At 37.9% G+C, this 27,532-nt stretch overlaps 2 protein-coding genes across 4 annotated transcripts in view; both read right to left on the minus strand.

Moving 5' to 3' along the window:
• The window catches only part of SLC6A2 (solute carrier family 6 member 2), a 416,570-nt gene that overhangs the window by 67,164 nt on the left and 321,874 nt on the right, over positions 1-27,532 (minus strand). The window lies entirely within an intron of this gene.
• NFATC3 (nuclear factor of activated T cells 3) overlaps positions 1-27,532 on the minus strand; it is a 75,364-nt gene that overhangs the window by 24,025 nt on the left and 23,807 nt on the right. For all 3 annotated transcript variants that reach the window (XR_015259991.1, XM_086757906.1, XM_086757905.1), the window contains exons 3-6: positions 19,087-19,249; positions 3,796-3,995; positions 2,420-2,592; positions 1,527-1,667 (exon numbers count right to left, since the gene is read on the minus strand). Coding sequence is in view for 2 of the 3 variants with exons in the window: in XM_086757906.1 (XP_086614032.1) it covers positions 1,527-1,667; positions 2,420-2,592; positions 3,796-3,995; positions 19,087-19,249 (677 nt within the window). In the remaining variant the exon portion in view is untranslated. The remainder of the gene's footprint in view (positions 1-1,526; positions 1,668-2,419; positions 2,593-3,795; positions 3,996-19,086; positions 19,250-27,532) is intronic.

Consider the following 27,532-nt stretch of genomic DNA (forward strand, 5'->3'; position numbering starts at 1 on the left):
AGATATTCAAGCCACAGTAATGATAATTTAAAAGTTGTTCAAATCTTATGCTCTCTATATTAAAGGGACAATAAAGGAAAAAAAGGAATTCCATGTATTAAGACAGCTAGTCTTAAACTTCGAACTATTTTTCATGCATTTTAGTCTAAGTAAAGTAAGACATATGAAGATCAAGATGTATATCCAGAAGAGCTACAGAATCAGGAAGGAATGCTGAGTAACTGAACATCTGTGAGTAATACGCATGTATGTAGCTGAGTGTGTGTGCACGCACACCTGTGTATACCACAAAACAACACCAAAGAAAACTTGCAAAACATTCATTATATCCAGTTGCAGTAAACTAAAAATGAAAAGGATTTGAGAGGTTGTTTGGGTTTTAAATTCTCTAGTTTACGGAGCTGCATCAATATGAAAGTGATGGAAGAGAGGAAGAACATGGGTTTAAAAAAAAAAAAGAAAAGCAAGCCTTCAAATCTGTACTTACATTTAAAGAAATATGTTTTAGAAATATTAATCCAGAACCTGCAAGTTTCTTGCTTACTTTGAAATTCTACTTCCTATACATTAGATTGAAAAATATAATTACTATCCTCCCAAGGAATAATTTTTGTCATTTCCTGAGATCAGTAGGAAGCAGTTAGATTTTTCTAAAAATTTCACTGCATGAAGGAGACACTATGACTTTAGTATACCTTACCTGAAATGCAAGCCTGCAATGTAATTTAACTTTACTTCGTTAATGTACAGGTGCAAGCCTGCTGCAGTTCTCACTCATGACCAAGCGTAGCCTAGAACACTCAAGCTGGATTCCAGAGAACAAGACTCATGTAATACAACTGACTAACTGATTTCTTGGCAATGCAGTACTTGACCAGCTTCTCAAACACACAGATGTGTGATACACAAACAAAAGGTTGCTGTTGCTCATACTGCTACTTACTGCCCAAGTTTTACTCACGTGCACTCTTGCCTGTTTACAGATGTAAATTAGGCATAGACCCAGCTGAAGCATACACTGCACCCCTAATCTGAGATTTGGGAGTTTTTTTAAAAAAATGCATCCCTTAAGAGCAACTTCTATGTAAAGTCTTATGCAAATACACTGAAAAAAAATAGTAGGGTTTTCTAACTAATATTTATTTAAATAGAATAGAAATTTCATTAGCGGAGGAGTAAGTCAGTTCCTATGCGGTGACTAAACTAGATGGTACCTGACATCAGTGACCAATAGTACATTTCCATTAGTTTCCACTTACATTTTTTCAGTTTTTAATAAGGAAAATGATCTGTCAACAGCATCTTTAAATATACAAATAGCCTGTAATTGTTTTCCTGAATCAGAAGTACTATTTCATTAATAATTGCTAACCAGCACATAGATTAGTGCCCAAACTGAAGTTTCAGAGTACTACTTGTGACTTAACTTTTTTTAAAAAACAAACAAACAAACTCACTAGAAAAACCAAGCTCAAGTAGTGGTTTTGTTTTTGTTTTCAATAAAAAAAAAGTAAGATAGTATTTACCTTGTCCTTTTTCAAAAAATATAATTTTGGATTCTGGAAGGAAATTGGATCCTGTCACCACCATTTCATGGCCTCCATTTACGGAGCAACTATTGATGCTGTACTTCTCAATCTGAGGAAGTTCTTGAGCAGATCGCTGAGCTTTTTTTAAAAAAAAAATAAAAAAAGGGGGGGAGGGGGAATTATTATTCACAATTTTAACCATCGTGACATTTCTTTTATGTTTCTAACTTGAAGAATCAGGGATGAAACTAAAACAACCATCTATTTACATGTATAGATTGTATTTGTGTATGATTTTAAATTGTTGAAGTTATATAATTACAGAAAAGAAACACCAAGAAGTCATGAATCCCAACAGTCTCTACTGTTACAGCAAATGAAATGTTTAGTTTAGGAATATTGGTTGAAAAATTACTTTAGTATATTATGGACAAAATGAATTCTAGGAGAAATTCAGATTGTTTAAGGTCATGTATTGATTCCTTAGTGCCAGCATTGAACAAATTAACTCTCTAGATGTTCAGCTGTTCATTAGATAATACTATATAACAACAAGTAACAGTACAGACTTCTGCAAATGAACTGGTATTTATTTATTTTCATTGAGACATATCAGCTGCCTCTGCTTATATACAGGAGCTATTGATGATGCTAGTTCTGTGACTGCAGTATCAGCTTTAAAACCTAAAACTTTGGCAAGTATTATCATTAAATAAAGATATATTAATTTTTGGTAATTTAGGTCTTTACAAACAATGTTTTTTGGTTTTGTTTTTTTTTACACATACTTGTTATACATAATTCTGACAATAAATATTGTCAGAGTGACAATACTACTGACACATGCAGAAAACATGAGTATAAATTATGTATATTTAAAGCAATCTTACAGCATTCAACAGGTATGGAAGCAGTCTGCAGAGATAAGACTTTTCCACTAGGTTGTGGGATGTGAACACGAAACACAAGTCGCACTCTGGTATTCTTTCTTCCAATATCTGTCTCTCCTTTACGGAGCTCTATATCTGAATTGCGAAGTTTCAAAATACCAGCACAATCGATACTGGAGAGAGGTGAGGACGGATGGATCAGAAGAGAAATGGAAGAAAATGAATCAAACTATTGCCAAAGTATACTCTGTAAGCCTTTCTTCTGTAAAGAATGACGAGCATTCTATTTTTTCCCCGCATTATCCTATCTTAAATGTCTGAGATTAAAAGATCTGTTAGTATCAAAATGGCAACAAGTACTCCATTTAAATATTTTCTACCGTAAATGTCCAGCTGCTGTGCTTTTGAACCTTTAAAAGATTGTGTTATTGCACATTGGTTAACCTTCCAAGTTATTTAACATAGTGAACACCATTTACAAGGAGCAGGACACCTATGTTTAGTTCTGCCTTAGGAAGAACTAGAGAATGACAAAAGTGTAGCAATCAAATCCCAGCTACCCTTCCACATGGATATTGATTATTGATACGAGATACACATACATTAACAAACACGTATACATAAGCTTGTAAGGAGTGTTATCTTGCACATGATCATGGGTTCATCGCATTCAATGGAACTAGTACAAAGTCTGTAACAAGGAAAATCTAAGCTGACTTCCGAAGTCTATGTAAGAAATCAGAGTGCTACATAAACAAATAATTGTGCTTGACTCTTCTCACTGACCCTCCAAGCTAGAACAGAGCAGTTTAACTGTTGCTATCACTAACCATTAAACTATTATTCAGCACATTCTATCTGGCAAGACCTGAAAAGTCAGAATAACGCAACTGCTAAAACTAAAAAAAATAATCCAAATAAGGCAAAGGTCTACCAAGATACCAGAAGTGAAATCACCACATTCAAGCAAGAAACAAGCAACCAAACTGTATGACTGTACTCTCACAAAAAAAAAAAGAAGTCCTATGTCTTTGTAAAATCAAAGAAAAACTCTACCAGCCAGTACCCCATATGCAATTCTACAATGTGTGGTTATACATACATATGGATTGTATGGGGATGTATAATCCCAGCAGCACTCATCCAGCTCCCCATCAAGCTTATGAGCTTCCCTCTCTGCTCCTTTACTTCTGACTAGTTGAACATTTGTTTTTTAATATTGGCATATTTAGAGAGACATGTTTATCTTCATCATGAGCTACAGTTGTGGAAAATATGCTATTCTACAAGCTTTTTCTCTCACTTTTGTACAAATTAAAAAAAAAAAAAAAAAGACACACGTAACAACTAAACAGCTAATTTATGCTGCAGTGTACCTGGCTGACATATTATTTTCAGGAAGAAGTGGTATTTCCAAGACTTTTGTGCTGGCAATTATTATCTCTTGACTAGCCGTTGCAACTGTTTTTCCAGTGATTCGGTGCACCTGGTAGAATGCGTGAGGTCTTAAGTAGCGATCATCTGCTGTTCCAATGAACATTTGTAGGTTTACTGGCTTTTCACTGTAGCCCAGGAGCTGACAAAAAAAGTAGACATAAGATTAAAATTTGTTGACTTTTACTGCATTTGTTTGTGCATAATATAAATGCACAATTAGTACAAAGACTTAAGAGTCAAAGAGTAGTATGTAATTGAAATCTTCTTCAATCTCTTCAGAAATCAGAAAACAGAGTACAGATCTCTCTCCCCCAGTACAAATATTGGCAACAACATTTACCGGAACAAATGGATATTGTAATATCTTTATTTTTTAATGTCTCAAAGATAAAAGAATCATTTATTCTACAGAATTTCTATGTCAAAGCTATGCTATGTTATAGGTGAATTTCTGATATTGTTTTTAATCAAAGCCAAATTACCAATTTTACTAAGAGACACCTAGACACATTCTAGAAATACTAAAAAAAAAAAAAAAAAAAATCATGTACAGTTTAGTTTTTCTACTATGGTATGCAATAGTGAGTTTATTAAGCATAAGAGGTTTTGTGAATCCAATTGTATTATGTTAGGACAAACAATTGAATTCATAGCTAGAAAATCAAGTATAGTTTATTTTTGGCAAATAAAATGTTTTAAAAAAACACAATTTGAGAAACATTAATTCATGCATCTTTTCTTAAATATAAGACTAACCACCAATACAGTTGTCATAAAGCCACCTACTGCTTGAGCTAACAGTAGTGATTCTAGGCACAAGCCATGTTGAAACATCAGAAAAAAAGTGAACTTAAGAATAAATGAACTCTAAAAGACCAAGCTAGTTTTACGATAGTACATTGGTAACATTCTCTACAAGATTTAAGGAAACAAATTTAAACAACAGTAACACGCAAGCTTCCTTTAGCCACTGCAATTTTAAATCCAAAGCCTCTAAAACATGTCTTATAAATCTATGAAGTCTACTTCACCTTTACGTGACTGGTAGACTGGTGCACACTGCAAGTTATATAATTTCTAAAAAGCAAGGCAGCAAAGTGACACTTAATCCACTTCAACATCAACTTGTGTTCAAACTGAAGGGAGAGCCAGACAGTCATTATTTACATGTGGTTTTGTCATGTCAATATTTTTGTTTCTTGGGAGAGTTATTTGGTCACACAACAATATTATCCAAGCTCTTTACAGAACTAACACTTAGAAACCAAACAAAACCATGTCAATTTACTCTACTTACAAGAGTAATTAAATGCCAGCAGTCAGCAATACAAAAAACCAAAACACACCCAGACCCAGCAATCGGAAGCACGACTGTCAATTCCTCGTATCTTGATGCACTACTTATTGGTGGTAAGTTTGATGTACAGCAAATGAACGCCTGCTTTCTAGTTATGACTATGACAGCACCTACCAGTCCTGTCCTTTTATTAGACTTTTGTCCATCAAGAACATAAATTTGGTTTCCATCAAAAGCCTGGAACTTAAAAAGCCATTCTCAAAGCTTCCAGCCTTACATGAATGCTTTTGTCTGAGACGTAATACACATTAATGAAGCCATCTAGATACAACAGTGCGGTTGCATTTTGGTGTTCTTCCCATTTGCCCAATGAGGTTAAATGCGACTGACTGAGAAGCAGAACAGCCAAAGTCTAGACTACTTAAGACAAATAAAACTGAGCTCACTCAAATAAACCCAAACCAACAACCAAGGCTTGTTCTTCACCTCTTTGTATCCAGCACACACACACAATCTAAAATAATTCCAGAAAGACACACAGTGCAGATAAAAAAAAAATCTACAGACAAGCTACAGCATATAACAGTTCTTGAGCAACAACACAAAAAGCTTGCTAGAGCTAATACATTATTTCTTATTATGAGATTGCTCTCAGAAAATGCTCATTCTACTTTTTAAAAACAAGAGTAACTGGACAGGGAAGAAAGGAAACAGTTTGGAATTACTGCTTCTATTGCTTTTCTGGGCAGGGAGGTCTCTAGATGATGACTGCACTAAGGAGATGGTTCTGCTTTTCATGGTGGTAGACAAAGAATTCAGTTGTCCTCAAATCTCCTTGTACCTTTCTTGGGAGATGTACAACATCTCTCACCTGTTGTGGCTTTAACAAGTCAGTCCAGTTCAATTTTTACCATAAAATGTACACTACATTTGTACTACACTGTATATAAACTACAAATGAGGCTGTGCTAAAGCAGAGTGGTTTCTGTCGTTAAACTCAACCTGATTTAAGAATTCATGCATGCACAGGCAAGCAGAACACACCAACTTAACATTAAATCAAATAGTCACATCTCCTCATGGGTTTAACAATCCTTACCCCTTCAGACCCTTGTTATAATGCAGGGAAAATATATGCCTCAAAAAGCCAAGCCATGTTTAAAAGTCTCAGCAGCTTTTAGCAAATACAATGTCCTGTCCTAGAACTGCCACATTTACAACTAATTTCTTACGTGACGTCATTTATTTGCATTTATATATGTATAGCTATTATTTGTAGGTCTTTGTTCTGTCAAATATGTAAAATCTTTTTGTTCTGACTGGCATTCTCAGTACAAATAGACCTAAATCCAGCAAGAAAATCCCAAACCAAACCTAACACAATCCCCCCCAGCCATTGAGTGGAGACAGTCTAGATTATCCGAGTTGCTGCCCATGTAAATAAATGTACAATTCATGCATTTACAAGTGTTACTGTGGAGACAAAGAACCTCCTGTGACCATCACTGTACTGACAGGTTTCTCTCCCTTTGTCTGCCAGATGTCACCTGTAGACTGCAGGAATACAACCAGACCACAACAAACTTCATTATTGTCATGTTGACAGTGGAACATCAATTAAATACATAACTGCATAAGATCCTTTTTTTGTACTTGATGCAGGACTCCAACATCTTTCAATTTTTTTTTTAAATACCAAATTACTATTTTAAAAATTTCTACCAATTATTTCTATTATTATTACTATTTCTACTTCTGAACTATTTTAGAAGTTTAAAGAAAATGTAAGGACATAAATTAGTTTAGCATTAACGGCAGCCATCTTGTCCCAAGTTCTCAGCACTGTGACTCCACCATCCATTTTCCCTCACAGTTAAAATTAAACCTTAACACAATGGAATACAGCCTTAATGTGACGTTCGTTAAATGTGTTCAGTTTAATACTGGGAGTAACATAAATTACAAGCCAGACCTATTCAAAAATTTGAATAACTTCCAAATGGGGTCACTGTGACAAAGCTCATTTCCAATTAAAGCTATCTTCCCCTTCCTTAACAATGGGACGTGTACACAGCAGTTCCAGAGATACTAGTGATATGAGGGAGCACCGGGGCGGGGATACATGTAAAATTAAGCTGGTCTGTCTACAGTCAGTGGAGAAACTGCCCACTGCAGAAGCCTACGCAGAGCAGGAGCTTAATGTGGTCAGGCAAAATACACCCCACGCCAGCCATTCCGATGGTATTGCCCATGAGACTCTATGGCCATATACTACATCCCAGTTGCTCAAAGCTGTGTCTGCCACTAGTTTTGCTTCCATTAGTCTTCAGTAAAGGTTCACCCTCTATGCTTGCCCAAATATGTTATGGAAGACGTGCAAGACCTGGTTTCTGCAAAGCATGTTGTAGGAGGGAAAAGTCGTGGGAAAGTCTCAAAAAAATGCCCGCTCCAACAACAGATCAGTTATAAATCAGACTGTTATCAAGTGCATTTTTCTGTATGATGCTCCTGGGATACAAGCTTGTGTGCTTGCTGACTGTCTCGCATCACTACAATACATTACCTGTATCAAAGCTGAAACTATGTGACCACAGCTTCACAAGAAATGAAATAATAAAAACCCCACAACAAGACCCCACACACTAGTACCACCTTCAGTCACTTTCCTTCTGGTTTATATATTAAATTACATGAAAACAATCAAGAAACCCAATACCTCAAGGAAACAACAAGAAAAAGATATCATAATGCAACAGAATACACTTTAATAGTAATTTAGAAGACACCTATGCATGTTATCATAGAGAAAAATATAAATAAGGCATCTCATAATTAAAAATGGTCTGTAATAACATCAGGGCAAACCCCTGAAAATTTCATATATACTTAAAGCCATGCTAGTGTAAAGCTGTCTCAAAACAAACAAGCAAGCCAACAAGGACCCCTGCCCCAAACTGTGCCAACTGGATGCTTACACTCTGGCTTTGTCTCAAGTAACTTGCTGTAAAGGAACTGCAATGAAGTCCCATTAAAGGTACTGGAAAATACATATATGGTTATGCAGAGAAGCAACACATCGACAAGGTACCAGAGACTATATAAATTTATACTTTGCATTACAGTTGATTAATTGCATTTGTTCAAGGTTTAAAATAAAAAGAGAACAGCATAAAAGAAAAACAAATGTAAAGCCATAAATATAATCAGTGTGTGCAAGTAAGTGTGGCAATTAAGTAAGCTGGGAGGTGGGGAAGAAAAGAGTAACTCCATCTCCCACATTACAGAGTGTAACTCAGGCCCTGATCACAGTAGCAGGAGCCACATAAAAAGGAAACATATCAGAGTCTTAAGTGAGCAACGAGCAGGTTGCACAGTGTCATTGCGTTTCCAACAGCCATATTTACAACAAAAAAAGACAGCAAGCTTAACAGGCTACGGATGCTAATGAGACAGCCCTATGTGCTAGCTACAACTCTGAGGCAGCTAGAAATATTGTCAAAAACATATTGATAAAAACCCCCAAACAACCAGCTAAAAACCCCTCGACTTTTGTTATACAAGTTTGCGCTTTAGAATTCACATTTTTCCCCTTAAATCTTGTCTAAATCTGACAACTCTAGGCATGACACGGATTCCACAAGAGTAAAACTGAAAATTTAGAGTGTCTGTAATCAAAGAGAAGGGTCTGGGGAGGCCAGTGAGCCAAGGGGTAGAGTGGGAAATGGAGAGGATGCCAGCACATCCTGTGTACTTTGTATTACATAATCATTCCGAGCCTTCAGCGAAGCCGACAAGCTGTGCCTAGCACCACGTAATTAAAGACAACCCATTTTGTACCAGGACAGTGCTGGATTACTTTGTTAAGTCACCTGAAAGTACGCTTACCTTATTTAACTGCAGGTGCATTCAGCATTCAGAGTATGAAAGGATTCTGAAATTCATTCTGTGAATAATCCTGGTGACAGTAAGCCTTGTACGTCTCTCTACACAAAACCTTTACACAGTAAGCAAAGCAGAACTTTCTGCCCACCACGTTTGGTCCCCACTGGCAAATGAATTATCACAGAACCTGAACTACCTTCCATCTCCTAGGAATGGAGTCACCTCTCCCCCAAAAGAAAGATGATATTATTTGGAGCTTGAATTGCCATATATACCAATACCTCTCTTGTGGATGATGAAGGAGACTTACTACGCTAAATCAACTTTAAATTAGGAAAATATGACATATTTTTGAATTTAAAATGCATTCCTTTAAAATACAGTTTTGTTCTCTGTCAAGAAAATGTTGATTGTTCTTAGTTTGATTGACAGCTGGGTGACTTTCAATAAATCATCTGCTTTATGCACAATTCTTATGTTGAACAGCCCAAACATTTAAGTCAGTGAAAAAAATGCTAATTGTTCTTCAATGAAAATACCTACATAACTAACTTGACAGAACAGATACTATGTTTTGTTCACGTACCTAACGAAACCATGGTACCCGTACCTTTAATTCACCTTAGTAAAGAATACACAGTATATATAAATAAGAACACAAGGTCTCTCTACAGAGATCGTAGGTATTTAAATTAACAAAGCATCTTACAACCTACTGGTAAGTGCTACAGAATCCCCACGATGAAGATGTACTACAATGCAATGCTACAGTGTCAGCCTGCCCAAGATTCAGTCACAGGTCACTTACAGAAAGACAGTAACTTAAATTACTGGTTGAGCACTAGGTGTATTTTCAAATATACCTTCCAACATTTTACTCTATTAATGTGCAATCCTAGAGCTGTACACTACAACAGAAAGTTACTAATTTTACTAAAAAAAAAAAAAAAAAAAGAAAAAAAAAAAAAAAAAGACACACCACTTTCCCAGGAGTAACAAACGGTGTGCTGCAGACAAGTAGTAAGTTACAGCGCACTGCTGCTACTGACCTCTAGAAACCCTCCTCTGTAACAGAATACTGACACACCACCCACTGCTTTGCAGAGGAAACCCAGCCAAGTTGTTTTTGTGTTTCTATATCGTTTCCATAGCAAAGGTCAGTGCACGCGTAAGTTAAACTAAAGCTGGAAGGCTAAAGACTGAAGGTCACTACAGGATAAGCCAGAAGAGCTTCACGCCAAGGCAGTTCCAGCCCTATTACTACGTGTATGCAGTAAACTCATGCATGCATGGCAATACTTCGTTCACCATATTTACCAAGTAACTACAAAGACGGTAAGTTAATGAGAGAATTTTTGGATCATCAAGAAGTTGTATTTTATATTACAAAAGCATTCATGTCTTCTTAATGCACATACGGAAAACGTGTGACATTAGAGACTACATAGATTAATTTGATCACTAAAGACAGCAGCATTTAAACTTGGAATTTTGTGGTAGTGGTGAGAACCTTTTCCTTGCTGAGGAAAGAAAATAGGTCACATTAAGTAAGAGGCATCAACCTGGGAAAAAAGTTAGCAGTTTTCCAGATTATATGCAGATTATATTTGGGCCATACCTGGCCCACGTGTCATCAGTTCCATACTCTGATCTAAAGGAAAACTTGCAACACTCAACAAGCTTGTGAGAAGACTTTTTTCTAGTCTCTAATATTTAGAAGTTTTACCTCCCCTCCTCGCCTTTTTTAAATTAAGAAAGCTCTGTTTATGTTTTCCATTTACTGTTGCGGGCCAGGTATTACCAATCTCCAGTCAAATGTAAATGTTATCCACAACATGTAATTTCTTAAGATCTGTAACAAGACTTCAGAAAAATATCCACCAGAAAACAGTAAACAGGAACTTATCAGATAATACAAGTATACTTTCAAGTAGTCTGGTTTTCTGAACCAAACTCCCCTTTGTTTATCTACAAATACCTCGATACCTAATAGTGTCATTGAATCCAGAAGTGATGTGAGGGTTTTATATGCTTACTCTTTCAGACTAAAAATGAAAGAAAACAAAAAAAAAAAAGGAACTAAAACTTGGGGTGGGGCGGGGTAGGGTGCAGGAGTTAGAAAAATAATTTCATTAGTTAAGTTTTATGCTCAGCAATCAGGCAATAGCAGATACTAATGACTTTCAGGCACTGTCAAACCCCATTTGATCATATTCTTAGAGCAGTTTTCCTGCAAAACTTCCCAGCATTTACTAGGAAATTGCCACATTTAACCAAACTTTCACTGGGTTTTAATACCCATGTTTTATCTTTTATGTGCCTTGCCTTTGCTTGCTAACTGAAGATGAAGATTCTATCAACACTTCAGTGCTCCTTCCCCTTTGCACAATTAATTAACTGCTTATGGCATTACTGGATTGGTAAAGCAGGCTGATTAGAAAGAAAGCTTTTACGTACAAATAGGCCTCTCTAAAAATAGGGCATAGTCTTCAAATACAAGCCATGTCAGGGATAAAATTTGTGAGAAGTTCAGTGAACAAAAGACTACTAACAACCCTAGCTTCACCAAATGCACCAGTATCCATAGAAAAATCCTCAGTTGAAACATGAAGAACAGGGAAGGAAACACAGAGCTGTGTAAAGAACTAAGACCTCACTAAAGTAAAATAATAAACAAAACCTGCCTTTGAAATGTTTTGCCCTCAGACAACAGAGATGTGACCCACAAGCTTGCAGTCTTTGGGACAACAATATCAGAGGCACGAGTGCACAACTTTGAAGAGGCAAACTTTTTCTTCAGACATTTCTCCACAATAATTTCACTTTTGAGTGCTGTGCAGCTACTTTCCTCAAGTACTGTGAAGACTGCTGTTTTAAAAGCTGAAGGGCTACCTCTGCCAGCTGAACAGCACATCTATTATCAGTGACCTGGGAATAAAAATGTAAGGGATCACAAAGATCCAAAGACATGAAGATGAGCATCATTTGAAATGGAAGACACATAACAACTAAACACCAGTTGTACAATTTATTGTGAATTTATCAACAGTTGCATTTTGAAAACCTTGAAATAAACCACATATATACTAAACCATATATATACACACACTCAAGAAATTAGATTTCAGGGAAGATACTGAAATTCAGACTGACCACAGTTGTCCTTTGAGGCCTTGCAGAGGAGCAATGAGTGCTGACCTATAATCTTCAATGACCCGTTTAAAAGAAACTGCAGAAATTAATGGAAGAAAATTCCACTCGGATCTATTAGGCAATACCCCATCACTGGCTCAGAAGGTCTTAAGAGCACACGGTATTTTTTTTTTTTTAAATTTCATTCTGACTCTGCAAATGTTATTATGTTACAAAAAGTTACATGTCTGATTTTAAAATTAAATACATTAAACCAAAACAACATCTACTTCCCCTTCCTGAAGGGCAGGACTATTTTCTGTCACTTGATTATTTGATGTACCTTTTCATCAACTGAGAAGGAAAAGCATGCACATCAAAAAAGCATCCTTCCTCATTTGCTAAATAAACTTATCTAGTAGACTGACTTGAAGACTTTAAAATAGTGCAGACCTTTGCAATTCTGAAAAAAATAGTGAGACATAAAAGGAACTAGCTTTAATAAACTATTAGATAGTGGCACAAGTCCAATTTTAAAAACATTTTAAAAGGTCATCACAACGACAAACTAGTCCAGCAAAGGAATAAAGTGAACCAGTAACTGCAAATACCAGTGCACTGTTAGTCAGGATACCTTATGTTTACGCAGCATACAGAAGGTTTAAAAACTTGGATTTCTATTTCTGAAATCTCACAGTTTTACACAGTCACTCGCTGCTTGCAGACAGGATTGCAAGTGTTTTAAATACTACTTTCAGGCATATTCTGAAGAGTGTTTTAGCTCAGAGTCCTGTCCCATTCTACGGTACCCAAATAAGGAGATCAATTCATAGCTAAAATAGTGTTAGCCTAATAGTACAACTTCACACAGTGCAGAATTGCCAGTCACATCTAACTAGCCATCGCAATACACTATCCATCTGCAGTTTGCTCTGCACTCTGGGAAAGAAAGAAAGAAAGGAGAGGGAAAAAAAAAAAAAAAAAAAAAAGTGCTACTCCTGAAATACCAATTCCCAGTGCCAAATTATGCCATGGACAGTTTTGGGCAAACATTTCCAGGATAGAAATAGGTTATTCCCATATAACCTATAGAAAAACCCCATAAATTGGTTTTACTTTGGAAATAAATTACTACTTTACCACATTTCAGTAAACATATGCTGCAAAAACCAGATGACCGTGTTGTCCACTGTGCCATTTTTAACGTTTTTCACATTAATTACTGCATTTTCTAGACTGAGTATTTAAACATGTTGTAAAAAACATATTGATGCATCTACTATCTATTTTGGGGATTTTGAAGCAGATGATGTCTACATAGTCATCAAGCTGTTCTTGAAAGATACGTATTTTTAGAATCTCATCTACAGGTCACTGTTTTGCCCAATACAGCCCACTACATGGTTCACACAGGCTGGGACGTACCTTCTGCCTTCTAGATGTATTTGCGGGTTGTTATCACCAAACGACAGTAGGCAATTAGAGCTGGGATACAGCCTGCCTTCTAGTGATGTACAAAATAGGGAATAATTCAAGACAAAAATAATTTAAAAGTGAAAGGCAGGAAGAATGGGAAGGGTCACAAAACACAGAAAAAATGTGCTGTTCGTTGGGCTTGGAGAACAGAGGAAACTCTGGTATTATACCTGTTATTTAAGTAGCTACATGAATTGGCCACACAGAACACCTGGGAAAAGGCGGCAGCCGCAGATTTACAGGCCAGGAAACATACACTCATTTAGACAATGCTTCATTAATTTGTTTTTATCAGATCATCTCTGACATTGGTCAGTTAGATCCTCTCGTGTAGGTTATAGTTTCTTCCACCAGAACTCAGGCAGAGTTTGACAGGCTTTTTGAGGACACATTCCTGTTGCAGATTTTTCAAAGTAGTTCAAAATTAGTTTACTTTAGCGCAATTAGTTTACTTTTTCTTCCACTGCAGCTCTTCAGTCATGACTTCAGGCTCTACAGTCACTTTAAACAGAGCTGACATTCAGTCCCTCTTTCACAGGCCTCCATTAAACCTCAGACAGGAGGTTACTGTTTGCTTGTCAGTGGCTAGAAGTGCATAACCATTTAAATAAACTAATTTTTATTTAACATTTCTTTAATTTTTGATCTTACACCTTTCTTCGGCTGTAATACTGCAGTTGTCCCTATAGGTTACATGATAACCTATGTAGGCTTCCCCGCCTCTGTTACTGCAGACTCAACTACAGTAAGAATTTTGGTTATGACAGAGGAACTGATGAATGATTCTACCCTTAAACCCTTCACAGCACAGCAAAGAGACACCTACAGTACAGGCAAATTCTTAACAGCTACCACTGCTCTGAATTTCTTGCATGCATGGGGTACAAGTGCTATACAGTGTCTATTGCAGATACATCATCAGTTTTAGAATAAGTTACCCTTATCACAGGTCACATCCCGAACTGACTCCCACTGTGTTAAACAGCCACAGGAGAGATGCTCCTTCTTGCACACAGAATGGTCCTAACAAGTAGTCCTCAGCTTAACATCAGTATATCACATTGTACAGTTACGAAGAAGAATATCATGTAAGAATATCACCTTCAACAGTAACAGGACAAAAGATAAAAAAGGATACAAAAGATAAAAAGGAAATACTCCTTTTGTGCATAACACAGCTTATGGAATTTACTACCAAAAGATATAATCAAATTTAAAATACTTACGAAAACTCAAAAAAAAAAAAAAAAAAAAAACCACCCACAAAAAAACCCCAAAACCAGTTGTTGACAGGGACAGCAGGCACACAGTATACAAAACAAGTTTGGTTGGTTTTTTTTTTTAAAAAAAAGTCATTTTAGGTCAGAAAGTTAAAATACAAAAGTAAAAAAAAAAACAAACAACCCCAAAAACAATCTATCCCTGAGATACACTTATGTGCCCACCTACTCCAAAATGCTTATATGTTTTTGATCATTAGCATTCTCCAAGTAAAGACTCATGAAGAACTCTAACCATTTTAGCTAACAGCAAAAATCTCATTCTAGCAAATTTTAAGTGTAAACATTATTTTCTTATGTACAATTTGACCTGTGGGAAGGGTGGGAAATTAAAGCAGTGACGATCATTCATTCACAGTCAGGTGAAACATGGCAGCTCTGTGTTTAAAAGGCTTTGTAGATGGGTACAGTGAGTACTCTAACCTATTGAATTAGAAAGGTAAAGGCAGACAGTGCTCAGAGGCTTTCTGTGTCTCCTGACAATGTAATACAAAATTTCCTGGCATAATTTGGATGACAAAAGTTCAAACTGCCATCTTTCTTCTTGCTAACGATTCCGCCAAGTTATTTCTTCCTTCCCTGTGAAAACTGGCAGCGTTATTTTGCAGATTCTCTAGCAAGGTAAAATTTAATTGTTCCAGATGACATGGATTAGTTGAAACATACTCCCAAGAAAGCAGAGATTAAAGTGACAGGTATCTGCTATTTAGAACATTTTGGTTCAAAAAAGCTGAAAACAAGAGAATTTCATTTACAATTTGCTTCCTTAAAGTCAGTGGACTTACAAAGCAAAGCATGATGCTCCACTTATTTCATTTCCTCACATTTGGAAATAAGCTGATTAAACGTACTCACAACAGATGATGCCAAATTTGTCAGAAGCTTAGTCTCCCAGCAACAGGTATGGTACAGTATTAGTAATAGATTAATGACATGCACTAATAGATTAATGACTGGAAGCTATGTACTATCTTGAAATCTTTAGTTTAAATAATACAGCTGCACATGCAGGACTACAGAGGATTCACAATTCAGAAAGTAAATACTCTAGCTTTCTATAAATTAATGTTCAAGAGCAAAACAAATTGTGTAGAAGGCAAAAGCACACAGGCCTTCAGGCACCCAAAGACGTGGCAGTTGGACTTGATGATCATTGTAGGTCCCTTCCAACTGAAATACTCTATTCTATTCACCCACATCCTTTGTCGTCTCTGACACTGGTTAACATGCAGTTATTTCACACAAGAAAATGCCAAGTACTTTATTGCAATGATCAGGAGTGAAGCGAAGAGCACCAAAAAGAAAAGTCAGAAACAAACAGAAATGTATATAGTGAACCAGATTTGCGTAATAAGCTTCCGAAAGTGCTGGAAAATATTTCACTTTTGTATTTAAAGTAATTTAATCAGCTTACAGCTATTTAGTATTTACTTCCCACCAAACCTGGCCCTTAGCATACAGTTTTTCCCAGCAGCAAGTAAAAAGTTAATGCAAACTGATGTTTTGTTTCATAACAACTTCCTCTCTCCCATCAAGCACAACAATTAATTTCTAATCCAGCTGGAAGAGACCGGACTGCAAGACAGAATATTGATTTGCATTTGCATTCATTTTAATTTAGAGAAGCATAGTAAAATCCATGTGTTTAAGCATGGGACTGTCAGACACAAATACTATCCCCATTTTTAAAACAGCATTCTTGTCATTGCAAGGTATTTCACAATTCAAATGCAAATAAATAGCTTTAAAAATCATTAGTGTAAGTCATATAGATCATGGATTTGTTTTTTTCTAACTTTCATGTAGTATTGCAGCTTAGAAGAATCACGTTCCATATGCAAAAGAAAGCCTACATATATTTGTCAAATCTCAAACATCAGCAAAACAAGTTCCCTTCATGCAAATATTAGCGCAAGACACAAGCACGGGGTGGGGGGGGGAACTGAACGCATTTCACAAAAGCTCAGCAGAGACTTATCAGCTAAAATCTCTCAAGTTTCTATCCTCATTAATGATGCATTCAATACCAATGGCAGCACCTTGGCATGCGAGACTTGTGTCTACTTTTTCTCCACCAACTAAAGCAATACAATGCTCCACATGGAGAAATGTGCCTGGCTGTCTTTCAGATTCCAGCCTCGTCCAGATATCCTCAGTTTTCTCTACTTTGCAGCACAAGCTTCTCTGATAAGCACTTGACCCTTGTCTCTACCATGCTAAGAAATCTAGTAGGTCTGACAACAGGAGAAAGTTGGAGTTGGTTAGGCCATGGCATTACGAAAACATTGATTAACTTTGCGGGGAACCTGAAGAGCTCAGATTAAGAATGGAAATGGAAAGTTATCTTTCCATTCAAGAAAGGAGACAGGATGCAGATAACCAGCCCTGTTTTAGGGGAAGAGAAGCTATCAGAGAAGAATCAGAGTTTGATAAAAAGCAATAACATGTTTATACTACAGTATGAGTAGGAAAAAGAGAACGAGGACTGATTGTGCCAATCGTATTAACGCTTTGCATCTGGTCTCAAATTGTAATGAGTTACTTCCGACCACTAGAATAGGATAAATATATCAAATATGTTTTTCGTGTATAGACTGCTATAGTGAAAGTCTAAGGATGGAAACTCTGACTGTCATTTTGCTAAATAGAAGAAAAAAAAACAAAAAAACCACACAAAAAGCAACAACAACAAAAAAAAAAAAACACCAGAAAACATCCCGGATTTGGGGAAAAAGACAAATCCTGCTGTAACCTTAATTAATCAGGTTTTTTTTTTCCTGTTTGTCTTATAAAGATTTGATAATTGTTTTACAATTGTTTGACTTACAAATAAAGAGTTAAATTTTATCTTAACCTGGTTTGAGATTAAGATAAAGATCAACAAGCAAGACTGAGGTGAATAAGTAAACAGACATCTTATAGAGTTCCAGAGTTCCTCAGCACAATCTTCCCCATGTCCACTGAACGAGAAGGTGGGTTCTCTTTCAAGCTGCATGAGCCAGCTGGCACCGTAGACAACTAAAGACGACATCAGTGACTACCTCTAACTAATCTAGAAGTCTTCCCAGCATAAAGTAAGATATTTGTGTACAAACTTGTACACTCAGAGGCAGAGAGTGGCACATAACATAACTGTGTGCAGTTACACCCACAATACCAAACCAGCACATCTCTCCCTTCAAAGAGAACATGATAGCAAAGCTTTCTTATGGAAGCTAAGTCTAGTTTAGCAGGACCTTATGTCTACTTCTGAGCTCAACAATAACTGGATGGCGTTTGCAAAGTATTTAAATAATACACTTTAGACGCCATTGAAATATTTAGCATCAGCTAAAGAACCCAGCCAAAGCAACTGTTAACAGCAGGTACCAGTTACCCAACAGCGTATCACCACCCTCTGTCAGCCAGATGAAGACTGTTGCCTGCACTACTGTATTTTCTTGAAATTCATTTAAGAGACACTAAAGCTTGCATGATATTGTTAAGACAATGGAAACGTCAAAAAAAAAGAAAGCAAGAAATAAGTCTTACTTGCCCTTACAGATAACCCGTCCAAATCTAATGAAACTAGGTGATGCCTTATTATAAGGAGATAGCTACCACTGAACTGTGAGTAATAACTTTTCATTCATGCTGAAGAAACAGAAGAGTCAAGTCAAATTTACTCCAAACATTTAAGTGAAAGTTAACAGAATTTATGGGTATCATTTCACAGAAATAACCTAACAAAAACATGAAGAGGCATTTATAGCGTTCAGAAGCTGTCTCAACACCAAAAGAAAGATGATTTCTGATTCAAATGAAGCTATATTATATTTCAGAATAGTCATTATCATGACTTTTCTTACCTGCCCCCATACACACTCCTTCCTCCTTGAAGTTCATGTTGAATATGTTAACTAATACACTATTGCACTGTGAATCCATTCACAAGCATGAAACTGCATACAGCGTAAAATTGTGACATGCACTATAACTGTAGCAAACTGTAAGTTTTTAAACATCTAAAATTATCTTTTGTATTGAACAGGTTAGATTTAAGGGAGAAAAATCCTACCCAGGAAGGACTGTAAGCTTCACACAAGGTAACAATTCACAGCACTCTACATACCAATAATTGTAGTAAAAAATTATCTTCTATTCCAGAAAGCTGGACTTCCTACCTTCACTATAGGGTGTCCTCCCGTAGATGCTTTTACTGCTCCTCTGCTTCCTTCTGTTTCATAGTGAGCTCTGTGATGAGTTTTAGGCTGGACTTCTATTTTCAGTTCACACTGCCCATAATGACTTGGTAAAGGCCAGTCAAGAGGCGGCAATGAAGATGTGCTGCAATCAAGACAAGCACACTATGGTTAAACAAGCTACGCCATTTGGCCACAGTACAAGCAAAGTAACTTCACTGTAAAACACAGTGATGTCACTTTCCTAACAAATTATGATCAAATAAGTATAGCTATTAGCCTAAAATTGTGACTTGAAAATTCCAAAATTTTGCTGGTGCGTTAAAATCTTCCATTAAGTATTTCTTCTAGGGTTGTTAGAGTGGAATTTCTTATTTCCAATAGCTGCCTCACATTACCAGTGCTATTTCATAATGCCTTTCTTGGAATAAAAAATCCAAAAAATTCTGGATTTTTTTATCCTCAAGTATATTAGCAAGCAAGTTCAAATACTGTTTAGAGGGAACAGTCTAAGTTCAATGTGTAAGTCCTTAAGTTTTAACTCTCTGCATTATTATCTTCCAGCTTGTTATTTTTGTTTTTCTAAGACTGGTAAGCACTGCACTTTGTTAACTCTCATTAAAATGAACACTATATGATGATTCAAAATTTTAAAGCCAGTAGTCCTGTCTAAAGATAAAGCTTTACTGCAACAGACAACAAAGACGCCTAAAGTACATGCTTAGCTTATCCACAGATTACATATACCCTTACACACAGTGGCAAAGTCACTCCAGGGAAGAAGAACAAAATGCAGTAACAGAAGTAATACAGAAGAACGTCAAAGGGAAATAAGCCACATGATATCACCAATGTTTTCATACCTACCCTTTTACTTGCATAGATTTATAGACTTATGATTCTAATACGATGAACAGTCAGATTCAAGTCAGGAATTACCTGGTAGAGCAAATTAATTTATGAGCATTTAAAAGTGAACGTTTATAGCATTATGTAGCAAGCAAGAATATTTACAGTAAAAATAAGCTTCTATTAAAATAGTTTTGTACTACCTTACTCTGACCAACAGGGAAAGCAAATTAGGTTTTAAAGAGATGGACAAATATTCATTTGTATCAGCATCTGAGAACACCCAATTCCATTTCTTTCTGCTTTACAGGAAGTCAGGAAAAACCCCACCACCAATCCAAAGCTGTGCAAATTTCCACAAACGTGAATAGCCACAGGCCCAAGAAAGACAAGTTACACTTTCTGGAGAATTTAGCTAAGACCTATAAAACATATCCACAATCAGAAAGAAGATAATATTTGGACTGAACAAAAAAGAAAAGAAAGCACTGTCTTTAGCAAGTATCTGGACGGACTTGGGCTCAGCCTGCAGCACCATACATCTACCTTTTACGACAAAAATCACTGTCACTAAGTGTGGAAAAGAGGGAGAAGAAACAGCATCACTTGCTGGCCTCCTCCTACAGGAGAGCAACCTACAAGCCTGTTGACCTGCTGCTTTATCGAGTACCTCTACCGTGCACTTCAGGAGAGAGCAAACATTACAATAAGCCTTATCTCCTGAAGCACCTTTCTGAGAGCAATGGGAGCAACAAGAGCATTTCCCTTTCTTCTTACTGAAAGGAAGAAATGTGAGCAATAAATCATCTCCACAAGCATTCAGTGTACAGCAAGGACTCTTCTTCCCCCAGTAAGGAGGTCTGATGACTGGTCCTTCCACAGCCATACTGTGAGAGAACTGGGGATGTCAGCAATAAGAGAGGAAACTAACAGCAGTGCAGTGTAAGCCCAATCCTTCCAGATACTTACCACAGGCCAAGACGTACTGCCTAAATGCTACTACTGGCTAGCAACTAGACTTTGCCATTCACTTTTATAGCTACTGAAGGAGAAGAGGACTCAAGTCTTCAGTCTGAAAAAGGAAAGAAAACGTCAGGATTAGAAGATACTAACAAGAGTTTAAAAAGAAACGTAGCATGTAATAAATTTTTCTTTAGTACTTCCGGAAACTTTCCGCCCCATAGAACCAAACATCCTATGTCAAAAAAGTTGATAGATACAGTGAACAGATACAGTCCCTAAGAGAACTTGGTATAACACGCACGCCACAGACTCTGCACCGATTACTGGGAGATATTACTGAAAGTTTTATAATAAACTCAGTCAAAAGAATGAAAGTATTTGTTGCTTTTGACCACTCTCCATACAGCCTCTCAGAGAGGTTTACTCCTTCTGCAATTAACTAATAAAAATGTGGCACAAGCTGTATTAGATTCCCATTATCTCCTGTAAAAATATTTGGAATACTAGAACAAACATGGAGACAGGAAAATAACCGAGACAAGATTTTGTCATTCTTTGAAAACAAATAGAAAATATCAGCATGAGAGAGCAAGCAAGCACACAACGCACGCGCAGATGCCTAAAACATCAAAAAACTGGAAGGTTTTCAAAGCACAGTTCTCCAAATAAATTACATAGCCTTTGAGGCTGTGCTGCATCAAACTGATGTTTTCTAGATGTAGCAGGCTAGAGAGTTACAGCTGCTTCCTCCTGGAGTTTGACACTGGATACCAAAACTGTTGTTTCTCTCTGAATATTCTTCTTGCTGTCTCTGTCACCCTCAACTTCTCAGCAGCACTGGAATCTTAAAAAGTTTTAGGGTATACTGTCATGCACCTTTCTGCCCTGTGAAGATATCAGTTTAATGTATTTTTGCTTCCACATCACCCCTTCACTTATTTTGAGACAAATGCTGCAGAGATAAACATTGAACTAGATCATTGGTCTAATTGTATTTCATTTTGACAGGTAAATTTTTGAATCCTATCAAGTTACCAGAGCCCCAGTTGTCTATACAGCTTCTTCAAACAGAACGAGTGGGAGGGAGGCAGAGCGGGAACTTCCTAGCCAGCACTGTCACCTTCTGAAAGTCACATGAACCCACAAGCTTGGACATTAAGTAAATTAAAAAAAAAAAAAAAATCAGAACACAGTCTACAAACTCCTGTGTTTTCTTACATCATGTAGAAGCCAATATCAAATGAGAAGAATCACGTCAGCATTTGGCAGGCAAGAGGTAAAAAGTCTGCATATATTTTGAATACATTTCAATGTGAAGCAACACTACTTTTGTACCAGATGCTGGATATGGGAAAGTAAGTCTGAAGCTGCTAGCTTTACTGCATTTAAGGATCTGTTCTCACAGAAATACTGTTCAGTCCACACTATTAGGTGAGGATCAGCAGTAAAAGTGCTAGACTTTTAACTCGCCAAAGTTATTTTATCAGTTGTAAACTGTGCATTGAACTCCAATGATGTCTGATAGTTTGGAGCTTACATAAGTTCAGAATTTAGTGCTGCGTTACTCTTAAAATATCTGGAACGTGTTTAAGAAGCTCAGCTGTTTCAGAAGTAAGCAAAAATTTGGGATTACAAAAAGTTTTCTGTCTCCTCCAGCTTAAATACAGCACAATCGCATTTGTATTATCAATAAAACCATTTAACTTTGCATTCAGAACCCAGAATTCAGATCAGCTGCTGACTGCAGAGTTTTTTTCCAAGTCATTTTAGAGGAAAGGATTAAAAGAAATAATAAACTTTGTTATTTAAAACCCCTCACTTTTCATACTTGATGGGGGATGAACACATTTGTAGACACTTCCACAGGTTTCATTACAAAATTATACCCTGTTCATCACCAAATTACTGTTACAATAGCTTGTGACTTCGTCTTTTACAGAAGTTTCTCTAATTTGTTGTTTTCTTTAAATGAGTAAAAACCTTATTAACAAGGCAGTAACCTAGTAGTAAAGCATCAAATCACATGTCAAGAAACAGAAATAATGAGCGACAATCATTCTAAAACTTTCATTAAATCAAATCTTAGCATGTTCTTGAAACAGCACCAATCTGTAAAGCTACAAATGTTCTTCTAGTAATACCAAGATACTTTTATAATCTGATCAATGCAAGCCTTCAAAAGCTCACACTCCTATCACATCAAGATTAAAGGCTTCAGAGAACAGCAACTATTAAAAGAAACTCAGAAGTAAAGAAGAAACCCTTCAGCAGCCAGCAGGAAGAAGCCACTGCATTTAAAATTATTACTTCAGTGATAATTTTATCAATGTTAATTTAACTGACACCTTCTTCCTCTGCAACCATTATCTCTAAACCAGAACTGTTTCATGCTGCACAAACTGATGAGGAAACATCTCCTGTTCAGCATAAGGACAGCCAAATGTGTCCACAAGGAGCTCCATTTTCAGACCTGCAGAAGTCAGGGCCCAGCTCATGGGCTGACTGTGCCTCTCTTGCACAGGAAAACACAAACCTCAGAAACAAGTTTGCATTTGTCTGTGGCCCTAGAGCAGTACATAGGGGACAGAAGGAAGAACAAAGCCTGCAAGAGCCATTAAAAATAAGCCAGTTAAAAAGTTAAAACAGTTACCTTGCATTGGTAGCCCTCTTCCTGGGTAATTCATTGGACAAAGGGCTGGGGCTCTGTGCAGGCAAACTGCTAACGCTGGTTCCTCAGCTGAAGCACATGTGCAATTAGCTCAGCTTCAGTCTAATGCTCCCCCAGACTCCTTGCTTAGAAAGATTTGGAACACAGGTGGAGCTGATATAAGAACTCTTTATAGCTACTCTGTATGAACACGTTCCTGCTTCTGTGTAGTCACTAATTCTAGTAATAACCTTTCAAAGATAAGATGCTTGTGAAAGTTCTTATTTCCTTTGTTGGTTGAGATTCACAGATCTCCTAGAGCTATTCTTTTATTATTCCTTAGCTGCAGCAAAAATAACAGTGTCCACTTATAGCTCCTTCCAACACATGAAAATCTGTCACTGTGGGAAAAAGCTCACTGACCATACCATGGATCTTCCACATCTTTTCCTCATCCCAAGTTTTTGCAGAGATTAACCAACAGCAAGGTGACAAGTCAATGTTGCAACACTGCAAACTCCTGAAAATCTCATCATAACTATGATCCAATACTACAGTCCTTTTCAAGAATGCTTGTAAAGCCAAAATACTGCTGTGGTTGCTCTTCACTACCTAGAACAAAGCAACATTTTCCCTGTGGAAAAATTCCCTCTGGAGTTAAGAATTTTAGGGCCATTCCAGTTGGCTGACAAATAGACTTCTAAAATACTGTTTACATTCAAAATATCACTGTTCTATACTAGCAGACCCACAGTTAACTGTGCTTTCAGAGTACTGATGCAGCATATTGCCAAGTAAAATCTACGTTCTGTCATTTCAGAACTAGGTAGACAGCTGAATCACATGTACAGCACAAAGGTCCCATATCAAACACTACCTGAATTTCTCTGGATTCATTAAGGGTGTGTAAACATTACAGCAATAGTCTAACTCATTAAAAATCTAACAGGTTCAAAGTTCTCTTGCTTGTCTCACTTAAGTGGGTCCTTATCTTCAAAGTCAGCGATTTGCAAATATTTTCACTCTAAAGTTGTGCTAACATAGCATAGGTAGTGTTATTTCTATTCATCAGAATAAGATAACTACTTAGCAGACTAAGTTTGCCTATAGTCCGCTCACACAGAAAGATTTATTCTTCCTAAAATGAATACTGAAGTCTCAATAGTTATGTTAAAAACAGAATATAATTCTGTTCCTCTCTACTCCAAGACTTCCAAGAGAAGGATTCAGACAAGAGAAGCAACTCTTCCATATAGTCCGCCATCTACCACTAGATTTAAAGTACTTTTTTTTCTGAGAGTGTAAGCAACATTGTCAAGCAATCCTAGTTTCCAGCAGTAACTGATAATTGCAGGTAAAACACCCTTGAGTCGCCATTAAGTATCCATTACTAAAGAGATTCCTGAACTGTAAATACAGTCTGTTTGTTCATCACCACTGGAACAAAGAAACTACTTGATATCCCATCAGTTCTCAGTGCTCTAGATTCACTTTGTGACACAGCAGTCTGAAGACATCAGTTTATATAGTACTTTTAAAATCACTATATAAATCTCTAAGAATTCCATGAAGGAAGACACAGTAAAAGAAACTAATTTATTTCCAGATTTTTGCCAAATAATGAATATTGCCTGGTTATCTACCAGACACAAAAGCACCCTTTGTTCCCATCAAATATTTCAGAGGTTAAAGAAATAAAGAAAAAAAAAGTAATGACTCATTAAGTTTACTACCGTACAAAGCGCCTATTTGCTTGAGAAAAAAAAAAACCCAGATTCTCAAGATGTTTTACAGAACCTAAACCTCACTGTTCCACCAACAACTCATGTTAAAAGTTGTAAGTTTACAGTAAAAGACATCAAAACAAGAAACCCAAACACAAAAATTTGCAATAGCATCATCATTGACCACTCTTCTAACAAAATGCCCCATGTTACCTACAGCAGTGCTGGCCGTGCCTGTGATGGCTGTTAACTCCAGAACACTGTAACCATGGTTGTTAACACCAGAAATGTTGCTGATCTCTTATGAATTGCACTTTTACTGACAAGTCCTCACCAAACGCATTGTATTGTATTACATCAATTACTCAGTAGAGGTTGCTGGGTGCTGTGGTTTTGTTTAGTGAGGGGAGGCCTAAGGTGGTAGCTTCTGTAGGAAACTGCTAGAAGTCGCTCCCCTTTGTTCAGTGGACTCGGCCAGGCCTAGGGCGGACCCACTGCTGGCCAAGGCCGAGCCAATTGGTAGTAGAATGTCTCGTGATAACGCCTCTGCGATAACGTATTTAAGAAGGGGAAAACAGGAAAAAAGAGAGAAGATGTGAAGCAGCTGAGCAGGGGCAAAGGCGCAGAGGGGGAGTCACAGGCCTCATAGGCCCTGCAGGCCTCACCCTCTGGCCTCTCGCCAGGCGGCTGACTGGGCCCAACTGGGCCCAGCCCAGCTACAAGAAGCGGAGAGGAGATGAGATGGACGATGTGAAGAGATTCTGAGAGGTGTCTGCCAGGCTGTTGTAAAGAACTTGTCTTGTGAGAGGAACGGCTGCAGACACCAAGGTCAGTTCAGAAGGAGGGGAAGGAGTAATGCGGCTCCTGGCCAAGATTCCCCTGCAGCCTGTGGTGACGACCATGGTGGAGCAGGTTGTCCCCCTGCAGCCCATGGAGATCCACAGAGGAGCAGAGATCCACCCGCAGCCCGTGAAGGATGCCACACCTGGGAAGGTGGATGCCTGAAGGAGGCTGTGGTCTGTGAAGGGCCTGCTGGGGCAGCTGTTCTGGAGGGACTGCACCCCGTGGAAGAGATGACCCATGCCGGAACAGTTCCACGAAGGACTGTGGCCCGTGGGAGGGACCCCACAATGGAGCAGGGGAGGAATGTGAGGAGTTCTTCCCCTGACCATGAAGCAGCAGCGTAAAACAACGTGTGATGGACTGACCGCAACCCCCATTCCCTCTTCCCCCCTGTGCCGCTCGGGAGGGGAAGGTGGTAGAGATAATTTTAAGCTTGGGAAGAGGGAGGGGTGGAGGAAGGTTATCTTGTTCTCTGTCTCATTATCCTGCTGTTTGTAGTAATAAATGAATAGTTTTCCCCAAGTCGAGTCTGGTTTGCCCGTAATGGTAACTTTAAGGATTTCTCCCCATCCATATCTCAAACCTTGAGCCGTTTTTCTTATATCATCTCCCCCTGTTCTCTCGGAGGGTGGGGGGAGTGAGAGAGACTGCGTGGTCTGGTCCCAATCGGGGCTCAACTACGACAGTTATTTTGGTGCCCCAACGTGGGCACCACAGAGGAGCAGAGATCCACCTGCAGCCCATGAAGGACCCCACGCCGGGGCAGGCGGGTGCCTGAAGGCGGCTGTGGCCCGTGGAGGGTCTGCTGGGACAGCCGTTCTGGAGGGACTGCACTCCATGGAAGAGATGACCCACGCCAGAGCAGTTTCACGAAGGACTGTGGCATAGGGGTGGGACCCCACAACAGAGCAGGGGGGGAATGTGAGGAGTTCTTCCCCAACGACCCAATGTGTGGTGCCAAAATAACTGCTGTAGTTCAGCCCCGATCTGGACAAGACTACGCAGTCTCTCTCTCACTCCCCCCACGCTCCAAGAGAATAGGGAGAGATAAGAAAAATGGCTCGAGGAATTTGAGATAAGGATTGAGTTTAATTGGGAGCGGTAATGGGCAAAACAGGGATTGAACTTGACAAAAGAGCAAAAGGATTAGGGGAAATTTATGTTCTGATTGTGGTGAAGGGACAAGTGTGTGTAAATTGCATGATATATCCACTGTTGGTGTTGTGAGGATATTTTGATTTTGGTGCAGGGAATTCTTTTTTTTTGGTTGATGTGCGTGTATGTTAATTAGAATTCTTAAATACGTAATTCACAGAGGTGAGACGTGGAATGTTGTGGTTTTGTTTAGTGAGGGGAGGCCTAAGGTGGCAGCTTCTGTAGGAAACTGCTGGAAGTCGCTCCC

The sequence above is a fragment of the Chlamydotis macqueenii genome, chromosome 13 (genome assembly GCF_036417535.1).
Source record: "Chlamydotis macqueenii isolate bChlMac1 chromosome 13, bChlMac1.mat, whole genome shotgun sequence".
Classification (NCBI taxonomy): domain Eukaryota; kingdom Metazoa; phylum Chordata; class Aves; order Otidiformes; family Otididae; genus Chlamydotis; species Chlamydotis macqueenii.